Source organism: Ambystoma mexicanum, chromosome 1p, assembly GCF_040938575.1.
Source record: "Ambystoma mexicanum isolate Mex_15411 chromosome 1p, UKY_AmexF1_1, whole genome shotgun sequence".
In the NCBI taxonomy this organism is placed as follows: Eukaryota; Metazoa; Chordata; class Amphibia; order Caudata; family Ambystomatidae; genus Ambystoma; species Ambystoma mexicanum.
The window spans coordinates 260,993,983-261,012,248 of record NC_090921.1 but is presented as its reverse complement, the minus strand read 5'-3'; the positions used below and the strand labels follow the sequence as shown (position 1 = coordinate 261,012,248).

The following is an 18,266-nucleotide window of genomic DNA, read 5'->3' as shown; positions in this document are numbered from 1 at the left end:
CAACTCTTGGTACGACTCAGACCTCGCCACCCTCAAACGCAAGTGCAGGGTACCTGGCCTAGTAAGATCGTTGTCTCTGTCTTCCCTCTGTTTCCCCTCCCTTGCTTCGGCGCGCCTTGAAACACTTGTGTATAGGCGTGTTATAAATGCCATATCATATCAAACCTGGTTGACATTTTTATTTCACGAGTAGCGCGTTTATAGTTCCATTTCAGTCATTAACTCTCAGAAGACTGCTTTGAGAAAAAACTGGCAGGCACTTAAAGCACACACTTTGATGCTAAGGCTTCATAAAGCTAACTCAAAAACATCCCAAGAGGACGTGTTTTGGGTGGAGAAGGGCAGAAAGCAGGTGGAAATGGCCATCGGGATTAACATGGCCATGGGCAGTCAATGGGTGGATTAATAACCAAACAACATGTTCACGCTTTGTGTCCCAAAAGACACCATAGGGTCAGAAAGTGAATGGTAGGATTTCGGGGAGTTGATGCTGGGAGGACGAGAAGATCTGCCAGACAAGATCTGTGAATATAATTTAGAGGCAAGTACAATAAAAATATGATAGATGCTGCGGTCCGTACACTGCACATCTGTATATGTATACAATGAGAACCACACAGTCCACAATGTAAATCTCAATAACAAATATCCATAGCATGACTCTCCCCGGGTCCCCTCCCTACATTTGAAGATGTACTTATGCAATGTCCTGGCCAGCACCACCCATCCCTGCTTCATGGTGATGGGATTTTTCAAAATGGAGGTAGGCAAAGAAACAGTGACAAAATACAAAATTTCAGGGGAAGAGAGACAAAACACATAAAGGAGCAAAAAAAGAGGAGAACGTGTGAGAAAGGGGATGAAGGGAGGAGAGACAAATTCTAACAGAGAGGAGAAGTATAACAATAGAGAATGCTATATTGGAGAGATAAAATCAAAGAGAGCAGAGAAAAAGATTGTCAGGGAGAAGGAGGTGGATAAGAGATAAATGTTTAGAGAGAGGAGTGAGCATAAGAGGAGTGAGAGAATTCAAGAGAGAGGAAAGTGAGCAGGTGGAAGATAAAAAGAATGTGCGAGAGAGAGAACAGGAAAGAGGAAAAGGGCTGACAATAAGGAGAATTGAAGCCTGCCTACTACACTAAGGAGGTTGTAGGTAGCCCAGAGAATTAAGCAATAAGGCGCGGGGTGGCCCCTAGTGTTCTACTTCTTGCAGGGATTGTTTGATGTGCTGCTGAATGTTCATTTCTCCTCCAGAGGCTCCCTTTCTTCCTTCACAGCAACCTGCAGGCTACCCCACTGCTCCAGCTGCAGTGCCCTGGCATTATGCCACTCTAAAAATGTGAGCAATAATATTTGCCCTTGACGTTAGTAATATATCCACATCATTTAAGTGTTGACGTAATGCATTTAAGTGACAGGGATCTATTCATTTGTTGCTAGCAGTTGACGAATGGTGAGTTGTATTAGCTTTTTTCAAGGGTATGGCATGTCCACAGCACAATCACAATGACCCAAAAGTGCTGCCATCAAATACTAGATGCAGCCTCATATGGCTAGGAACTGCCATCTTATGACAGGCTGAGCCTGGGTTGCCTGGGTGCTGCCAAGAACACAGCATTGTATGCCAGGTATATACATGAAACAGGGTGCAGCATCAGAGTGCACCAATAAGTACACTGCCACTAGCGCTAAGAGAGATATTGGGGAAATTGCAGTAATAATGGGGAGGGAGAAAAGTAATGTGTAGAGAAAATAGTCTGTTGGACAGGTTTCAGCCTCTTAATGGATTAGCAAAACCCTTACAAGTTTACTGTTTTTGCAGCAGGGAGGTGGCTGGGCAAATGTAGCCCGGAAGGTTGTTCCATAAGGCAGGGGCTGCCGCTGAGCACCCTATGCCTCCCCAGCACCCTATGCCTCCTCAGCACCCTATGCCTCCCCAGCACGGCTATCGGGAGAATTTAGGAACAGTGCATCAGTCAGATGGTACCCTGTGCCTAGGTGTTGCACATGCATGACAGATCGATTGCTTGTGCTTTGACAAAATGCGTATGTGGCTTTTTCAGGCTGCCATGTGTTAATATACTGGGCGGGGCAATCAAGGTTATGCCAGGTGTTGCACTCCAGCTATTATGGCAAGTATTGAAACGCAGCCTTTATACCGGCTAAGGATCAAGTCCTGCATAACTGCACTCATAGGCAAACACTCCAGCTTCTGGGGGGCATCTAAAGTGCAGCTAGTGTGGCATAGGTGAACTTTAATAGGGGAACTAAATATATCCTATTACTTTGTATTATTATGATGAGCTGCCCGTTGCCTTCAGACCAGGTGTGTGAGTAGACCATCCGTGCAGAACTACAAGTCCCACAATGCAATGCTAACAACATACAGACCTGTGTGAACCATGTGCGTCTCATTGTGGTGCAGCACGGAGCAGTAAAAAAAGAAAAAAAAGACAGACACATGAACATTCCTGCTGAAAGACAGAGAATGACGATTCTGCATAAGGATAGCTGTCATTATGCTGTGCAATTTCATACCATATGTACACATGACTGTGTGAAGGCGGATGAGCGTCACTCAGGCTTGTTGAGCGCCCTCATGAGGGCCGGCGCCAGCGTGCGCAGTCCTCTTCAAACACATGTGAGAGGCGCTGGCTTGGCCCCCTTTTCGCGCCGCGAATTCACCTCACCGTGAATGCTCTGGGCAGAGAGCGGCCTTCCTTCATTCACACCAAGTGCCCAGGCCTGTTCCATCGGCAGGAGCCCATTGCAGGCAGGCAAACAGATACGGAGGTTTGCTGCTGCCTTATGTAGACCCACGGATTACATGGTGCAGCTGCATGATCCATGTTATATGTAATGTATCATGCAGCTGCATCATGTAGTACAGGTCTAAGGGCAGATATTCGTATTGGCACACATTTAAAGACGAATCGCACCTGAATTGTCAGCACCTGGACTCAGTTGTCGAGCACTCAGCAGCACTGAGGTGGACACTGGCAGCCCAGGGTGTGCAGCCTGCACTGTCTCCCACCACCAAGTCAGCTGCTCCCTCAATTATCTCGTTTTCACCTACCTTAGTGGTTGTGGCGTTGAGTCGTCGGAAGGCACAAGCAGCAGGCAGCTGCCTGGCTGTGGCCTGTGGCTGACTGGCTGGCTGCTGCCCTGCCAGTGCACTTTAGCTGCCCAGCTGCAATGTGTGTGTAGCAGCAGGCAGGGCACGTGCAGTTCCCAGGACCTCATCATCCTGCGCAGATACAAGCTGCTGGGGAAGAAAATAAATGTGGCAACACCACGTGCCTCGGTCGGTGGTGGCAGTAGCCAATTCAATGTGAATCATCCAAGCGGATCACGCGATGCATGTGATCGTTGCTCCTCTAATGCGGTATCCTTCCGCACCTTTCCAAAGAGGCCCTATGCCCAGAGGCCCACCGGGGGATGTCCCGGTGTCCCGGTGGGGCAGTCCAGCCCTGGTCTTCATGTGTGGAAGCTAGCAGTACCACATATACAATAGGGTGGGGATCGCCGATATCTCGGTTGACACACTGCACTCTGCAAAAAGACCTGCTCCAGCTTTGGCTCATGCAAGTGGGGAAGACTGTTAGGGGTACTGGTTGGTCCAGTAAGTACTGGTGGAGGCGGCCACAGGAAGCTTCTAGAAAGAATTGTGGGTTTAGTCAAAAGGTGGGAGATATACAAAACATAAGATGGATAAGCAGCAGAGAAATTGAATAAGGAAAATGGGACGACTCTTAACAAGGCTTTAAGTAGGCCAGGGCTAGCCAGGACTGAGCCTACAAAAAATGCTCTGAAAAATCACCAACTGAGATTTATCCTGGGCGTGTGTTATATTGAGTGTAACAAACTGTGTATGGAATATGTGAAGAGAAACAGGAAGCCTTTGTCGCTCAGCTACGAAAGCCAACTAATCATTTTAGAAGGAAAGGCTGTCCCAAAGAATGTGTATGATGCTTGATTTACAGCCATTTTACCTTTAGGATGTTATTAGAAATTAAATGAGCAGCACACGCAGAGAGGATTATGTGCTCAGAAGGTTTGCAAGCTTGAGTCACTGTCACAGATATAGTTCCGAAACCTAAAAGTTTGAAGCCCTAAATGACCACTTAAAAAAGCTATTTATATTCCAAGTGAGGAAGCCATTAATTACAAACAGCAAGTTATTTAGAAACCGAACCAGAGAGAGATATATTAACAGTATGTGGACACAATGCTGAGTGACCCAAAATACATTTTTGCAGGGCCTCGTGATGTATTCTTTGGGGCAGGCGGCATTTGCCTAAGTCACGCTCAGCACTTCATCTACCCCCCCGGACCCTTCCCAGAGACCCCTTTGAATTTGCATTCTGCCTCCTGGTTCTTTTCCAGGTGGTTGGACCTGCACCACTAGATCAACGGAGTGGACTGCCCTATGGGGAACTCTGAAGATTTCCTGTTAGGCCTCTGCACCCTGGTCCTCTTCAGTGTGCTTACCTATTTTATTTCCAAATGTTTCCATTGGAAAAGGGTTGGACTTGCTGAAAATGTGTGATGGGGCCAATTTGAAAATTATTTCCAGGGTCTCTTTTGGTTCCCAGTCCACCCCTATTCGCTTCCCAAGGCCAGCAAGTTAGTGCTGCTTAAAACCTAATGTATAGCATACCTCGTGATGGTATACCCGCAAACATACTATAAAGAAATAATGAAACACACACACATCACTGCCGAACACACAGAATTCTCCGCTAGAGGGAGCTGTTGCTTTAGGCCAGGGAATAAAGTGGTCCAATTCGACTAGCTTTGCCTTTTGTTAACACTAGAGGGAGCTGTAGGCTTAGAATATATAGTGGTCCTATTATGTTATTAAAAGCTGCACTTTGGCTTCTGCACTACTACCTACATATTTCCTTGAGCACACGCTGTACACCCACAGGGGCTGAATGCCATCAGAATTTGAAAGCGCAAAAAATGCAGAAAAATGTATTTAAAGTGAGGAGCCTAGCTGGATTGGAATAAGGAGAGTCCGGCTTTATTGGCAGTCGCTGTTCCACTGAAATTTATACTATGAAATCTTCATTAAAACTCCACCTCTATAACGAAGTGGGGCCATCCTGCGACAGTTGTAGGTCAAAGGATCGAAAACAAAACGCTCGAATACCTTTTTTTCGACTCCAAAAGGACCGAAAAAAAGGGTTGATTTTTTAAATTTTTTTTAGTTTAGTTTTTTTTTATGGGGGGGTTCCCCCCAACCCCCGTTTTCTTGTTATAAAAAACTTTTTTATGCATACTACACTTAAAAAAGATATAAATAAATAAAAAAACATGCAACCGTTTTTTTTTTCCGGTCCTTTTGTATTTGAACAAAAGGCATTCGATCCTTTATTTTCGATCCTTTGGCTGGACACCCCCGCGACCTAGGTGCACTGGGCATGCTGCCCTGTATACAGTCCCATGGAACTAATGTAATATGTCGGTCCTCTCTTGATCCTGGCCGTTATTTCATGTACTCCCCAGCATACACTGGTCAGTTGATTACTACACCTCCCACTTATGCATCCGACCGGGGATTGCCCCAGTGACTCTATTTTTTTTGTACATGTATCTGAGTGAAATATCCTGTACACTCAACCGAAAAATACAATGCAAATATATACAGGGCAAAATGAACGCTTTGGACGACCTGAAAGGATGCCTCAAGCCACTTTTACAAGTCGAGCTCACTGCTTCCCTCTAGTGGCCATAGGGGAATGCTGCTGCTGAGCTATTCTCATGCTTTAAGCAATAAATATAAAGCTTGAACGGGCCCCTGTTAACCAGAATGCTTTCTTAATCGGAAACCCTTTTGCTTAATAGTCAACAACAAAGTTTTGCAGGCACAAAACCGAGCATACAGTCCAGGAAATTTTGTTACCTCTACCTCCCTCTTCCTTGTCCCAGTACTTACATAGGAGGCTCCCCCTCCCATCCAGGAACTTTTTCCCCCTTTTTCTGTGGAGGTATATATACCTCCCACAATCCACAGTTCTTTTTCTCCTATCTCCGACAAGGACTTCTTCTAAGAGCGGGGCTCTTGGGAGCATTGTTGCTGTTCCTTCTCTGGTTGCGTCTCCTGCGAAGATGTTGGCTCCTGGGCTTGCTGCGGGGCTTGGCATCTGGACAAGCTCACGGGTCTGCCCCAGACCCCCTCCGGTGCTTGGGGTCTAGTTGAACTCGTGCGTCAACCTTGGCCCCCCTACAGGGCTTGGGGTCCGGTGGCGTGGCTGTTTTTTTCCCCTGCAGGGCTTGGTTCTGGCAGTCTGTGGTGTGCTGGCAGGAGCGGGTCCTCCCCACTTTCTATTTGCAACTCTTTGTGCTGCCGCGGGTCTTGTTCTGGGGCTTCAGCGCTGCTTTGGTTTGCGGGCGCGGATCTCTTGTGCAGGTTCCTGTCTTTCTTCTGGCATGCTGCCTGATTGAGGTTGTGGCCACTTTTTGTTTCCTGCAGCACAGGGCTGGACTGGATTGCTGCTTCCGCTTCCCACCTGACCTTTGGTAGGGGCCGACCAGCTTGTCTGGTCCGGTTGGCTGGCTCTTCTTCCTGCTTCCTTTCTGTTGCTGGGAGATGGGCTTCAAGGCTGGTGGGTCTTCAGCTGTGCTTCCTGGTTTGGCAATCTGTTGGTAAAGCGCTGGCATTTACTATCTCTTGGGGGCACTCCTTTTATTTGCCTTTCACCTTGCCTGGAGGTGGACTGTGTCTGCATTGGCACTCCAGTTTTCTTTGTCCTGGTAGGGGGTTATGGATCTTCTAGTACCAGCCTTTTGGGGGCTTGTGGGTGCCTGGAGCAGGCACTGTCTTCGATCCAGCCTTTCCTCTTCTGTTTCTTTGTCCCCCCCCTACTTCCTCCTCCTTGGGTTTCTGCCCTTTCAGGGGGGGGGGATGGTCAGAGTCCATCAGGGGTGGGGGTGGGTGTGTTTCTTCTGGTCTCTCAGTTTTGGCCCGTGCACATTTCCATGCCTCGCTTCGGTGCCGCTGTCCTCCTTTGATGGGGGCGGTGGACTTCTTTCAGGGGCTGTGGATGTGGCCGATGTTTGGCTTGTTTCTTGGGCCTTCCTCCGTGGCTGTGACTCACTCACATTCTGTCTGGGGTGGTCTCTGGCACTGGGTGTTTCTTCTTCTGCTTCACTTCTGCGTGTCCTCCTCCCTTCAGTTTTTCCACTGCCCGTGTGGAGGGCCTCTTTCGTCCTGTAGTTCTTTGTGGGATTTTTGTTTGTCGGCTTCATTGCTGCGCTGTTTTTGTATGTCCTTTGCTGCAGCGGGCTGTTCGGATTGGTGGTTGGTTTTGTGGTGGGTGCTCCTTTCATCTTGGGGTCTTTTTCAATGCCCTTGCCTGGTGTTTGCCTGGCAGTTTGTTGGATGTTGTGAACCCGCTGGGCATTGCTGGTGTAGGTTTCCCATTTCCTCGGATCTGGAGGGTGTTGGTTGGGTGGTTTACGGTTTGCTCCTGCCGTGGGGATTCCTCTGAGTGTCTGTCCTGCCAGTCATTATTCTGCCTGCCCGGCCATGAGTGCAGTGGTGCGGCTGCCCTGATTCCGGCCTCATGCCCTACTGTTTCTCTGCTGCTGGTTGGTTCAGTGGTACGTTTCAGTTTGCCCCATGTTGTGGGCTGTGTGGTGGAATGTTTGGGCTTGGCTGTCTTGGTGCCTGGGGTTGCCTCCTCCTGTCTTGTTCGGTTCCTGACTGTCCAGCCCTGCTACTGGGTTTTTCGGTGGGGACACAGTGGCTCGATAGTTGTGCGTGGGTCTACCGGCTGCTAGGTGTGTTGCTGCCTTGGGTGTCTCTACGATATCTGCCTGTTCCACTGTTACTGTTGCCTACGTGCCTCTGCATCTTTCTGTGCTCGGGTATGTGTGCTGTGGCTTTGTCTTCAGTGTCAAGGCTGTGCCCTGGCGCCCCAACCCTGTTTCCGGTTTCTCCATTGGGAGGGCCACGGTCCATGTATCCGCGACTCTGGATCTGGACTGAGCGGAGTAGGACATTCAACCCATGATGGGAGATGATTTGAATGGGGGGATCCTGTCTTTTAGTCACTGGGTTTGATCCGGCTCTGCCCCCCCATGTTGTTTGCGCTGGCTGTTGCTGGCTCTTGTTCTCCTAGCCCTCCACACTGGGGTCTGGCTGGTGGGTTCTGTCCTGGGTTGTGTGTTGTTGCCTGGTCCTCAAGCTTGTCTGTTGTGTTCGGTTCCTGTGGTGGCGGCTTGCCTTTGCTTTGCCGGATGGTGCTCCCTGCTTGCCCTTTGTCTTGCGCAGTTCCTGTTGTGCGTCTGAAGCTGGCCTGGCTTCCTCCCTTGTGGGCTGCTTGTCTTCTGCTTCTGGCCTCAGGCTTGGCATTTGGTGGTGGTCTTTCGTTGTTGCTGTAGGTTTTGCTTTGTTCTTGGTGCCTTGGCTCCCCTTGCGCCTCTGCCTCCTTCCCTTGGGGACGGGTGTGTTTGGTTCTGGGTCCTCCTTGGAGAACAATGGACTCCAGGGGTGTCTGCGTTTAGGCTGTTGGTGGTTCCTCTGCCCTTTTGGGGGTCTGCAGTTCCCGTTTCTTGGCCCATGGTGTTTATGGTCATCTTCGGGTGTCATGTCCCGTTCTCTCTATTCTGGTCCTTCAGCTTCACTGGATATTTCATGTTCTCTTGTCCGGCCTGGTCTGGGGTTTGGGTGTAACTTTGGTCTGGTGTTGGCCCTCCTCCCCTGGCTGCGGCCTCTTGTCTCCCGGAGGTCTTCTCTGGGATCTTCTGGCGTCCCTGGTCTTGGGAGCTTATGCTGCTGGTGGTGTCTAGGGGGCATGGCCTCGACTGGTTCCTGAAGGCCTTCCTTTGGCCCTGGTTTCGTTGCTTCTCTCCTGGCGTCCTTCGCTGCACTTCTGGAGGCCTTGTGGTTCTCCTCCTGCTTCCTGGGTTGGGCAGTGCGGCTCCAGTCCTTTCCTCTGCTCCGGCTGTGGCCCGCATTCAGTGTTGGGGCCATGTTGTCCCTGGGCCTTTTGTCTCTGGTTGTACCTGCTGAGGGCTGTTGGGGCTCTGCTCTGCGTTCCCCTGTTTCCGGGGCTCCCGTTTTTTGGGGATCCTTGATTTTTGCCTACTGTTCTTTTCCCCCGTTTCTTGTCTCGGAGTAAGGCCTCTTTGGGCTCTGGGCTTTCCTGGCTGGACGGCTTCTCAGTGGTGCTCCTGTGCCTGTCCGTTGGGTGATGCTTTGTTTGTTCCCTTGGGATGAGGAAGAGGGACGTGGAGGTAATGCTACGATTACTCACCAGTAATTTTAATGACTCCTCGCCCTACTCTTCCTCGTCAGTCATGCCGACCTTCTGCACCCTCTTGTGGTGTGGACGGTCCCATAGTCTGTCTGGGCTTGCTATGTACTGTGAATTGTGGATAATTGGGTATATGTACCTACACAGAAAAAAAAAATCCTGGATGGGAGACGGAACTTCATAGTACTGTGACGAGGAAGATTGGGATTAGGATTAATGAGGATTACCGGTAATCGTAGCATTATCCAACCTTTTTGCTCTTTTTTCTGACTCGGACAACTGACATTCGCTTAACCCGAATTTTGATTGATTTTTGGCTGATTTGATTTTGATTGATTTGATTTTTGATTGATGATCAAGATTTTGTGGTAGATTCACAGGGTAAACCTCTTTATCAATTAGGGTCAAGTAGTACTAAAAACACCGCATTATATTTATTGCAATGCTTTGGAGCCCTCGAGAGCTTTGATCCCGAGTCCATAGCCGCATTCTGTTTCCAGAATATATCCTGCTGGAGTGTGCAATTCCAGGGTAGCTTTTTCTCACCTATGCACAGTGACCGTCTCTGAAGCATCGGGAATGACTTGTGCAGAGTGAACTTCTCCAGTATGCAGAGAGACCGCCCCACTTACGAGGAGTAATGGGCTCTAAAATACGGAGTGTTATTGTCTAGTATGCAGAGGTCCATCCAGAAGTATCCTGAAAATACTTCCTCAAGTGTGCCATGCGGCGTGCACGAGTGTGTGGAGTGACATTCTCAAGAATGTGGACACCATTCACACGTTTGCTGTGTGTCATGGTATACTAGTGTGCAGCAGCGCATGTTTGCTCTGTCATGGGGCTGAGATTCTTAAGAGTTTGTGGAAAAACATTCCAAATAATGTGGCATGTCCTTCTTTAGCACCCATGCATACCCGCTCAAGTATGAGAAAGATACAAGCTAGTGGCATTCGACAGTAAGCAGCAATACAACTTCAAGCATGCAGAGGGATGTGTTTAAGGATGGGGAGTGACTTTCCCAAGAATGTGAAATGACGTTTGCAAGTACGTGGAGGGGTCATTCTCTAGTGTCGATAAATAAACAGTAGGGGAAACATAAATGGTCAAGTATAGCGAGAGGCATTCGACAGTAAGCAGCAATACAACTTCAAGAATGCAGAGGGATATGACTTTCTAACGAATGTGGATTGACAGTGGAAGTAAGTCGGACGTTCTTCTCTAGTGTGCATAAATACGGGCTCGAGCATGCGAAACATACATGCTCAAGCATAGCGAGCGGCTTTCGAAAGTATGTAGGAATGCATCCACAAGATGCAGGAGAATATGCCCAAGGATGGGAGTGACATTCTCAAGAATGTGGAACGCCATTGCCTAGCAAGCAGGAATGTATCCTCAGGAATGTGGAGCGCCATTCTCTAGTAAGCAGAAATATATCCTCAGGAATGTGGAGCTACATTCTCTAGTAAGCAGGATTATAGCCTCAGGAATGTGGAACGCCATTCTCTAGTAAGCAGGAATATATCCTCAGGAATGTGTAGCGCCATTCTCTAGTAAGCAGGAATATATACTCAGGAATGTGGAGCACCATTGTCTAGTAAGCAGGAATTTATCCTCAGGAATGTGGAGCGTCATTCTCTAGTAAGCAGGAATATATCCTCAGGAATGTGGAGTGGCATTCTCTAGTAAGCAGGAATACATCCGCAGGAATGTGGAGTGGTATTCTCTAGTAAGCAGGAATATATACTCAGGAATGTGGAGCACCATTGTCTAGTAAGCAGGAATTTATCCTCAGGAATGTGGAGCGCCATTCTCTAGTAAGCAGGAATATATCCGTAAGCAGGAATATATCCTCAGGAATGTGGAGCGCCATTCTCTAGTAAGCAGGAATATATCCTCAGGAATGTGTAGCGCCATTCTCTAGTAAGCAGGAATATATCCTCAGGAATGTGGAGCGCCATTCTCTAGTAAGTAGGAATAGATCCGCAGGAATGTGGAGTGGTATTCTCTAGTAAGCAGGAATATATACTCAGGAATGTGGAGCACCATTGTCTAGTAAGCAGGAATTTATCCTCAGGAATGTGGAGCGCCATTCTCTAGTAAGCAGGAATATGGAGTGGCATTCTCTTGTAAGCAGGAATATATCCTCAGGAATGTGTAGCGCCATTCTCTAGTAAGCAGGAATATATCCTCAGGAATGTGGAGCGCCATTCTCTAGTAAGTAGGAATACATCCGCAGGAATGTGGAGTGGTATTCTCTAGTAAGCAGGAATATATCCTCAGGAATGTGGAGTGGCATGCTCTAGTAAGCAGGAATATATCCTCAGGAATGTGGAACGCCACAGTCTGGCTGCCCGATTCTGAGCTCCTCCTGTGCCGCTTGCCTATGGTGAGGGGCTAGAAGAAGAGACTGACCCTAAATTCTCATAGTGGGGTATAATTTGGTCCTATTCACTTTAGCTTCTAAGGCAATTTCTACAAGGTACAAAAATCCGGTAAATACCAGAGGGTGAGCACATCAGGAAGTTAAACTAAATGTAGTTTAACCGGATTTTTAGTACCTTCTAGAAATTGCCATAGTGGCATATAATTTGGTCCTACTGACGTTTCCTTCTATAGGAATTGAGGGTCAGCCTCTTCTTCTATCCCCTCACCCTAGACACGCGTTGCACCAGCGCATGGAAGGGTCAGATATTTCAGATACTCTAGAAGGGATAGATATGATACTCTAGAAGGGATAGATAGAGTTGGTTGGAGGGTGGGAATAGTTGGATTGATTCACAGCTACTCTTTAAGTAAGATTTCCAGATCTGAACTTCTTTGTGTGACAATATTGTGTGGGCCTTGGTTCATGTCCGGTAGCCTTATGTCTGTGACGCGTCTGCCTGAGTGCAAGGACCTTTCGGAGCCTGGATCTCGGGGAGGTGCGGCCCCTTCACGTGGAGACCAAGATCACATGCACTTGTTATTTTTAGACGAGGCATTTATTTTTTTTAATTTTATTTTTAAATGTGTTGGGCAGTTACCTAGTATCACTTTGTCCCCAGCATCTCCTAGTCCCAGGACCTTCATTTCGGAGTCATGGGAGCAACTTTTCCTATGTGTCCATGAGCCTTTTGTTCTATCTTTGGTGGTTTACCCTGGACTGTTGCGGGAGTGGGCCACCCTGCCCTGACCCACAAAGACAGTGGCGACTTGAGTTGAGGTTGCTCTGCGGGTCCTTGCATGGTAGTTTGTGACCCCACCAGAGTGCACTTGCCATGTTGATTGCAAGATGGAGCGGGCACTCTCCGTTCGGATGGACAGTGCGGATGCTCCCCCAATGAACCAACTAAGGAAACCATTCCCAATGTAAAGGAGTGGCCATTCTGCAGGGACTTGACTTGCTGGCATAGTCTTCCCAGGGTCCTTCTTCCTAAACCCCAGTCTGAGCTGTGATGGCCCTGCCGGTAGCATCCCCACTACTTCCCATTGTGGCTACCACTGGGCTATATTGGCCTGCCAATGCATGCCTCAGGGGGGTTAGCTCAGCGGCAATGTGCTCGCCTTGGAAGCAAGATTACACTGAGCAACGCAGGTTCGATCCCCAGGTCCGCGCTTAGACACCTCTGGGTATTAAGCGCGTTATAAATAACCTAACCTATCCTATCATGCCTATCGGATGCTCCCTGACCCCGCTCACAGTCTAGTATTGCGACTCACCTAATGTCCCTTCTCTGCTGTTCATCGATTTCTACATGTCTTGCAGGGGGCCAACACTTTCCACGCACTGTAGTGTCCAGCTGCCATTGTACTGCCAGGCCCTGCCAACATCTGCTTCTTAGGGAAGAACTAATGCGCCACTTCCTCTCAGGCAACTCCATGCCAAGGCTGGTCTCTGACAGGGGGTGCCAGCCCAGGGCACTCGCCAACCATTTCCTGCTCTGGAAGTGGTGACACAATGTTTCTCCACCTCCCACAAACAGAGATGGACCAGAGGCCCCACTGACTCCGGCTCTATACCGAACCCACCCTCACTCTGACCTACCTCTCACACAAAGAAATGATAGCGGTCCTCCGCCCAGCATACCACTGTCCCATGCAAACACTGTGAGACTCCCACAGCGAGAATCGTGAAATAGGCTTGCCAATATGGGAGTAATACTCTTGATCTGTAGAGGTATTATCTGATGTAATAGGAACATCTTGTTGGTAAGTGTAGCATTCAATAGGACAGGAATAATGTCGTTAATACCTGCAATGCTGTCCTCGGGTCTGAGGAATGACTTTGTCAGAATGTGGAATTACATTCTCCTGTTTGGGAATTAAATAGTTTTACTATATGTGATTGCATTCTTAAATATTGGAATCATTTTGGGGCCTCCATTATTGTGAATAACATTGTTGGTGGGTGCTGTGCCTTTCCTAAATATGGTGACAGCATGTTGGCATGTGGAATGGCATTCTCAAGGCGTTAACGTTGATAAATGGAATGTGATGTTCCCTTGTTGGTAGCAACTTGCTTGTTATGTAGAATATTGATCTCGATGATAAGAGTGGCGATGTTGGTATGCAGAGAAAGCATGATCATTTATTTATGCGGAGTGGCATTTTCCAGGATGAGGGTTAACCTTGATACATGGAACGGCATTTTCCAGGGTTAACATTGATACATGGAATGGCATTTTCCAGGGTTAACATTGATACATGGAATGGCATTTTCCAGGATGAGGGTTAACATTGATACATGGAATGGCATTTTCCAGGATGAGGGTTAACCTTGATACATGGAACGGCATTTTCCAGGGTTAACATTGATACATGGAATGGCATTTTCCAGGATGAGGGTTAACCTTGATACATGGAACGGCATTTTCCAGGGTTAACATTGATACATGGAATGGCATTTTCCAGGATGAGGGTTAACCTTGATACATGGAACGGCATTTTCCAGGGTTAACATTGATACATGGAATGGCATTTTCCAGGGTTAACATTGATACATGGAATGGCATTTTCCAGGATGAGGGTTAACATTGATACATGGAATGGCATTTTCCAGGATGAGGGTTAACCATGATACATGGAACGGCATTTTCCAGGGTTAACATTGATACATGGAATGGCATTTTCCAGGATGAGGGTTAACATTGATACATGGAATGGCATTTTCCAGGATGAGGGTTAACCTTGATACATGGAACGGCATTTTGAAAATTTTTGGCAGTAACCTGGTTATTATTTGGAATGCCGATCTTAAGAATAGGAGCGACCTTTTTGATGCGTGGAATGACCTGTGAGGTAACAGTGATACGTTTGATACGTAGAATGGCATTTTAAGAATGTGGAATGTCATTGTTGGCCAGCAGAATAGATCTCCCAATTATGGGGAATAATGCTACCTGTATATTATAGAAGGTTATAGGTATATGGAGTGGGGTTCTGAGGGATGGGAATTGTGTTGCTAGTATCTGGAATGGCGTTTTCAAGTATTGGAATAAGGTTGCGGTGTGGAATGGCATTTTCAGATATACTGTTGATATGTGGAACTTACTCTTTCATATGGAAACAGCATTTTCAGCTCAAGGATTGCCATTTCCAAGTATGCGAGATACTATTGTTGGTGTGTGGGATGCTAGTCTCGCGTGCGGGCCTCATGTCGCCCTGCGCAGCAGCATTCCCAAGTATTGGATGCGATGTTGGTGTGTAGGGTGATATTCTCGCATGGGGATGGAGGTTTTTGGCCTTTGGGATAAGGTTCACAAGCATACGAGTAACTTTGGTGGCGTGTGAAATTGTGTTCTATGTTTGTGTGATGATGATGATGATGATGATGATGCGGGTGGTGCGTGGAGTGGGATTTCCAAGTACGGGGATGACATTGGAGGTATGTGGAGTGCATTTCCGTTGTGCGGAGAAAGGATGCATGTGCAATGGTGTTCCCAAGTATGCGGAGTGACCTTGGTGTGTGGATTGACATGTTCAAGTACGTGAACAGAGTTCCTGGAACGTTGTGCTCAGTTATGAGAAAATACTCTTAGTATGTGCATAGGCCCTGACAAGAATGAAAATAACATTGTTTGTGTGCAGAGCCGTGCTCACATGTATAGCAATAACTTAGTTCGTAGCCAGGTGGATAGCTATGGGGCAACGTGTCCGGCATGAAGTGCGATAGAAGATACAAAAATGGGTTTGTGTTCTCAAGTATGGGAAGAACATTGTTGGGTGGTGGACTGGTGTTCTCAGTATAGTGTTCTAAAAGTGATCTGCTTGATCTGGTGATCTAACCCCTTCTTTTTTTATCATGATCTCTTTTGCAGGGCATCTTGTTGGTGAGGTTCAATGCTTGTGAGCTCTCTGCCCGACTCGCTGATGTGATTGTCAAGATGAAGGAGTCGGGCTTTCCGCCACTTCCATCGCTAGTCCTCGATAAGAGTGAGGTTCCAGGAGTGGTCCTTGCCCGCTCCTTTCTGGCTGAGGTTCTGCCCAACCAGACCATCATCCAGGATTGGCAGCCTTTCCAACCCACGGCCAGCAACATGGCACTGCTCCAGAGAAAGGACTTGCACTGGATGGTGGACAACAAGCGGCGCCCACAGGTGGCCACCCTTTGCACCTTCCCCTTCCGTATCCCTGTGGGTGAGGACTGGTTCTACCTGAACATTGATGTCTTCGGCTCAGACCTGGGCCATGTGCGGAGCCAGTTGGTTGCCCATCTGCAGAATCACACTCCTAACGTGAGGGGCCATGTCATGTGTCAGCTCTTCCTGGATCCCTCCCTTTGGGTCCCTATGGCAGAGTTCTGCACCTCTGTCCTGAAGGTGGAACTGGCCAAGGACTACACTGAACAGTACCTCCTGGAGTCCGATATTTAGATCCTGGTGGTTTCCGGGGCAACCACGGCAGTGTGTTCCCCATAATTCCATGCCCCATCCCGCTGTAGGGGAGAAACGACAGAAGCACTTCTTCCTCCCCACGCCCTTCTGTCTCCTTTCCATGTAGTATTTCCCAACCGGGACACCAGCGCTCTCGGCTAGTAGATTTGAAAGAAGCCGCTGTTATTCTTGCTCCACCTCTGGGAAGGCTCCTTACCATTCAGCAAACAGGAATAGTCAATGGGTTGGGATAGGCTACCTCCAGCAGACCTGTCTAGAAAATTCCTTGCCCTGATTAGCATCTGCTACCCAACATCTCTTGTGCCGGACTCTGGGAAAGGATCGGATTGGCCCCACACCCCTTGCAACCCAGATATTGCTGTGTTTCTGTGCAATAAGCACCACGATACCACTAAGCAAGTTAGCACACTATATGTGTGCATCCCTTCCCAGAATGCTTTGGGGTGAGGCACCATAATTCCAAAGAACTTGCAGTGCAACCAAGAATTCCCAAGAATGGTTTGGAACGTGCCTCTCTTTCAAGGCAGAATTTAAGTTGATCCTTCAAGCTTCAAATCCACCCAACCTGGAGATATGTAGCCTTAAAAGTGATGATCTGACCAAAGTCTATCTATGCTCTACAACTGTATAAAGAAAGGGGACCTGGTCTGATGTCCCCCTCTCTGTGTACGAGGGGAGTATGTCACAATCTGGTATCCGTCCAATCTGAACGACCGGGAGCTGAGAGCTGAAGGACGGGCCCGCAGGATTTCCAGAATCCCTCAGGGCTGTTTAGCTCTTTCCAGAGCCCTTCAGATTGGGACCGCCCCTCCACAGGAACCATTCTAGAATACTCTTGAGATGGAACCATGCCCCCCCCACCGAATTCTTTACAATGGGACCACACCATCCTTGGATATAAAAGCACCTCTTTTCCAGATTGGTATTGCGAGGGACCAACTCTTCCCAAATTAATTTATAATATCTTCTAGAGTTTCCCAGAATCGCTTAGGGTGTGCAAATTCTCTTCCATAAATTCTTAAATTTGGATCTTCCAATTTTTTACAGAATTCTAAACCATAAACCACCACCAAATTCACAGAACACTTTTGGATAGGAAAAGCTGCCTAAAATAATTTACTAAATATTGACCAAATCCGAGAATGCCGTGAAATGGGAAAATACCTCCAATAATCCTTTACTGGAAGGACTCGAGGAATAACTTCCCAGAAAATGTTGCAGTGGATTTGGTAACGGTACTGCTCCCTATTATGCAGTATTCCGCATTCAGAACCATCCCTGGCCAACAGGAAGGAGTGGAAACAGATGCCCATTGGGGGTGGGGGAGGAATACAGCACAGCACAGCACAGCACTTAGCTTGGGCGAAGGCGCCCACCGTGTACATAGAAGACGCCAGAACATTAGTGAATTTATTTGTACTATTAATATTATTATTATTATTTTTGACGGGTAACTTTGTATTGGGTAGCTCAATATTCCCGCAGTGTATTTAAAAACACCTTTATTTAATAGAAGTGGTTTTATGTTTTTTGTTTTTGTTGAGATCAGAGCAATCGGCAAGGCCGGACATTTTTCCAACGCTGGATCCTTCACATCAGAATTGCACAAGCCATTGTCTGGCCACTCCGGTGGTGGTGATCGATGAAGAATTCCACCTGAAGGAGGTCTTTTGCAGATGTTATGGAGACAGCCATTGAGATAGACCTAGTGACGCTTGCAAAGGAGCCGCATAAGGCGGCTCCCCCTTTACTAACTGCACGCCTGATGGATTTGCTTCTCTGTAATTGTGCCTCCCAGGGCAGAACCTGCAGTTCCAGCTAACCAAACCTCCTGTTTCTCCTCGGTCCAGAAACAATAAACTCTTGTTCAAAGTGACTCCGTTCTCTCAATCATAAGGTTGCACGCGGGGCCATTTGGGATCTGACACAAGCCGTGCAGGGGCGAGGGTGGAGGGGGATGCCCTGCCAATCAGAGGTTCTAGGAAAGCAAGTCAGATAGACACAAAGAGAGACTTGCTTAGTCAATCAGGCTAAATGGTTTCCAGGTGGTGAGCGGGAACCCCCTGCTCTGCAGATCTTCATGTGACCAGGTGATGTAGGCCCAAGTTGGGCTAGAGGGGGGTATATA

General features: G+C 47.9%; 1 protein-coding gene across 5 annotated transcripts in view; it reads left to right on the top strand.

Annotated features, from left to right (window-relative positions):
* NAT16 (N-acetyltransferase 16 (putative)) overlaps positions 1-18,014 on the top strand; it is a 168,456-nt gene extending 150,442 nt beyond the window's left edge. For all 5 annotated transcript variants that reach the window (XM_069646565.1, XM_069646555.1, XM_069646566.1 and 2 more), the window contains one exon: positions 15,563-18,014. In XM_069646565.1, coding sequence (XP_069502666.1) covers positions 15,563-16,117 — 555 coding nt within the window. In that variant the 3' untranslated portion in view covers positions 16,118-18,014. The remainder of the gene's footprint in view (positions 1-15,562) is intronic.
* The last annotated feature ends 252 nt before the right edge of the window (positions 18,015-18,266 follow it).